The following is a 4409-nucleotide window of genomic DNA, read 5'->3' on the forward strand; positions in this document are numbered from 1 at the left end:
CTCGCTCCGGTAAAAAGTACTTAGAATGGCGACATCACCTCTCGGAGTCAGTAGTCATTACGACGTTACGTTGTACTACAGTATCTTATCAGTGATGGTTTTGATCCGTCCGCATTCTCTCTGTAAAATACCGGGAGTAGCTGACGGAGCTGTGATGTGAATGCCCTGTCTGCTGCTCATGCAACACAGACTTCACTCGTGGTACCTTTCCCTGATTATGCTCATATGATACAGTACTCCGTAACCTAGTGTATACTTAAGTTTGGAAGTATAATAGATATCGAGCAAATACGTATCATCGAGACTCTCATGGTAGACATCGCGATTCCGAAAGGAGCAGCAATCTTCATCGCGCTCGCGTGAGGTGAACCGCCTCATCTCATTCATATATTCCAAATCAGAGTATATTAGAATTTCTAATGAACATGAAAATTGGTATGTGGAGAGAGTCTTCCCGATCCCTGGTTCATGATTGACTCAATTCAATCAAGATATCATATCAGCCGATAAGCTTGGCATCCAAGCTTCTCGACTCAAGATGTCCAAGTCTCGGAAGGGCAGCAAAGCTCTGCTAATTTCAGGAAGTTGTTCCGAACGTCACGTTGATCCTGCTGGGCGCAATCTTAGAAGCGCCGACAAGTGAGACGATCCCCAAGCTACACGGAGTGGGTGGAAAGCCTTGATGGCACCAAGTTGGCTCCTGAGGTGTTCACTGGGTAATCCAGAGGGGCATGTGACATATCATCGGTATATTGATATTTCTCGCCGGTTACGGTCTCGAGAGGACATTCTGATGGTGCATGGTTCTCTCCTGGGTGAGTCACTCACCATCAGTGACCAATGGTGACGATATGTACCTTTTTAAACGTACTCTCTTGTGAGTATATCACTATTGCGTGCTTGCCTGTGCTTTTGCATTGCATTGCTGCAGTCCATGCAATGCGGGCGTATCTCGTGTGAGTCCAGTTACCGACGCCCAACACCATAGAATGGTGCGGGATGATGTAGGGAGTCCAACGGGGTAAATTTGGATTCACCTTGTTTGATTGTATGCATGCACATGCTACTGAGTTCCTAGTCCTGAGGATTCAGTGACAGACTATCAAGCATTTTATTACCTGAACTCAGATACATCACCTGTCGCAGGGAATTCATCTTGAGCGCCGTCATCAACTCGATATGACGCGAGTCCATACGACTAAAAAAGCAAGAGATAGTACTACAAACTTTGTAAACTACAAATCCATAATGAGAAAACTCAGCCGCGGATGCTCTATAACAAAAGCATGATTTTTTTCACTGTTCAGCTTATGCTCAGCTATGCGGCAAATAAACATTCAAGTTTATCCCACCGCCACTTTGAACTGTACTATCGGCGATCGCTGCCGAGCAAAAGGGCCATACCACAATTTCGAATAAACTCGAGTCCATCCTGTCCATTGCCACGCCGAGCTTCTACAATCTCGCTGAGCCATTCGGGTGAAATGAGATGGAGACCAAAGCAGGCTAGCAATATTACAACGACCACCATCCTGGAACTTCCAGAGGGCAATCTCATGAATCCATGCAAGCTTATGAGCGGAAAAGAAAAACACGTGCTCCACCAGGCTGAACAAAGACGATACCGCATCATTTCAGTGTCACCAAACGATCACCGGTATTCAGCAAACGCTCTAGATAGAATCCAAGGAGCCTCACCAAAACAAAGGAGTATACGATAGACACTATCCAACTTTTAACGGACGTGACATCAACGTCACCTGATACCCGGATACCTGAGATTATCTACAAAAAGCATCAAAATATTTGAATTAGCATGGACACACCCTCGAAAACAACACAGCACCATCCATCTAACATACCCGAGCGAAAAACAACTTCCCATATGAGATTGACGAGCTCAATGAAATTAAAAAAAAGGAAACGGTAGGCATTCAAGTGTCTATCTCATTGAGGTAATCTCAACAACGGAAACTTGAGCAATCTCACGAGCTCCCTTCGGTGTCGGCAGCTACTGTTGGGGAGACGATTTTACCCACAATATCGTCATCGCGGAAAACCTGGAAGTCTTCACCGTCCAATTTCAAATTCATACCGCCGAACTCGGGAATGATAACCTTATCGCCAGGCTGGACCGAGATTGGAATCTGCAAGTCACAATACGGAAAGTCAGAGACTGAGACCATCCACCCCCACCTTGGTGCCATCATTGAGTACTCTACCGCTTCCCACAGCCATCACAACAGCCTGGTTGATCGTGGGCTTAGCAGCTTCAGGCAAGAACACTCCAGTCGCCGTCTTCGACTCGACACTAAAGAAATGACACAATACCAATAAGACTGTCTTATGATACCCAAGGAAGCTAGACGATTATGTTGCTGACAACTCACACCCACCAAGTGAATTAAGTCTAGTTCGAAAATCAGAGAGTTATTCCAGGCTAATATTTCCAGCTATGACGATGTCGGTGAAAATGAGGGCCCGAATTCGAAGGATTCAGGAGATCATAACGCTCCTTACGCTACGATGATATTGCAATCACTGACACCAGTCGAAAATTCTCACCGAAGTTTCTGCACAAGGACTCTATCAAGGAGAGGGATGAAGCGACTAGCGACCTTTGAGGCGGCAGTAGTGGCTTGGACGACAGACATGTACCGAAAGTAGCTCTTCGTGAATGAAAATGACCGACGATTCAACCTTAGGCAGTCACAGTCAACCAGTAAGCGGTATGTTGGGGAAATGCAAGAATGACAAGATTTGACTTTGTTGTGCCAGTGGCTTGACATCGTGCCACGCTTGTCCCCCAAATTTCGGTCCGAACACAATTGTTCCTGCATGCTAAAGTGCGGCAAGCTAGAGCTAGTAGCAGCCCATTCGTACTTCGTAACCATAGTTACAAAGTAACGTATTCCGCCCTCGTACAAGCCTATCTCAACTCACTTGTCGTGTATTTAGTTCTATTATTAGCAGGTCGTTATCCCTACGATTTCATATAATAAATCACATACATGTCGCCACATACGATTGATCGATTTTGATCAATGTTTGGGCGATAACCCAAGAAATTATAATAGTTGACGCCTGGTTTATGCAGTGGGTACAATCCCGTAAATATTCCGCGGTTCCTGGGGTAAATTTAAACGCGGCGTGTTTCCTCGTGATGTTATATAATCCATTATCCCTTCGCGGTTTCGTGGGTATTATCTCGGGGACTAGAGCTTACCGCCACACTTCGACTAACAGGTACCTTGACGGCGTCAAGTTGACGTCGTTCGCCAGCGCTCACTTGAGACTGTCTTAACTTCTGACACGCAAACCTCTCAACATGAATGGAAAATCAGAAAGACTCTCGCATCATGATTGACGGACATATTACCAGAAGAGTATACGACTTGTTGCTGCAGCGAGACAAATGGAGTAGGACTTGAGATAAAGACTCGACACGACAGGACCTCGTTGGCACAAAAATAAAAACCTCATATGTCGAGAGTTGCGAAAAAATAAGCCTCAGAGCTGCTGCTGCTTCTACACGAACTATTGAGGGTAGAAGCAGGCTCCTGGAACGTGCTCAGAGGACTCGCAAAATCCCATCGACGGGCATTTGTTATCCTGAAGGAGAGCCAACAAGTGAACTTGTTCCAGGTTTTTAGACGATTTCAGGCGCAAGTACCAATGACTGGTACATGCGCCTCAGTAACCAGGAATCACTGGCGACGCATCCAATTCTGCACGGTTAGAGAACCCAACAGCGAGGATTGAGGGAAGTCCCTCAGGGGTTATAAAACCCTCAATCCAGCTCGATCGGCCTCATCACGAGGCGGAAGTTTCATCATGCAATGGAGGTCGCCGTGGCGTCGAAGGTACAGTAATAGTGTCAAATTCTTCTAGTGTGATCGAATGAAGAAACCATAAGTTACGACAGAGTCCCCACCTTCTTGCAATCGACGAAACATAATCCATCAATTGCCTTGGTGTGAAAGCCTGCAGGGCCGCTTTGACAGAACTTATCCAGATAAGGCCTAGGTGCACAGACCGAACCCAGAACTTGTTGGTCCTGAAACCACTGAGTACAGATGTCGCGAATCACAACAGTACACTCACCCGGACCAACAAAGCTGGCATCGAAAGACGACAAGAACAATTGGTGATCTCACCATCCGTGTATTTACACACACCAGTTGGCTTCATGTAAAACCCTAGAAAAAAGCGAGCGACTGAGCGAGACTTGCCGATTTGAGGGTGATTTGACTAACCTCCTGTCGGGAGAGCATATGGCGCCTCTGCAGCGGTGCGTGATCTGAAAACAACTGAGCAGTTTTACAAATCCCGTGAGAGAGATATACTCAGTTCGATCGAACATCGTTACACGGCCCGACCCACTCGAAAGCTGCACTTGAAGATACGAG

The 4409-nt window shown here is 46.3% G+C and overlaps 1 protein-coding gene across 1 annotated transcript; it reads right to left on the reverse strand.

The window, feature by feature from the left end:
* Window positions 1-1985: 1985 nt before the first annotated feature.
* Pmar_PMAR007277 (chaperonin, 10 kDa, putative) lies at window positions 1986-2654 on the reverse strand (the record flags this gene model as incomplete). The annotated part of the gene is made up of 3 exons (XM_002765699.1): window positions 1986-2147; window positions 2197-2311; window positions 2566-2654. The coding sequence occupies 3 exons, from the start codon at window positions 2652-2654 to the stop codon at window positions 1986-1988; spliced, it is 366 nt and encodes a 121-aa protein (XP_002765745.1).
* Window positions 2655-4409: the final 1755 nt, after the last annotated feature.

Source organism: Perkinsus marinus (assembly GCF_000006405.1).
Source record: "Perkinsus marinus ATCC 50983 genomic scaffold scf_1104296975070, whole genome shotgun sequence".
NCBI lineage: Eukaryota > Perkinsozoa > Perkinsida > Perkinsidae > Perkinsus > Perkinsus marinus.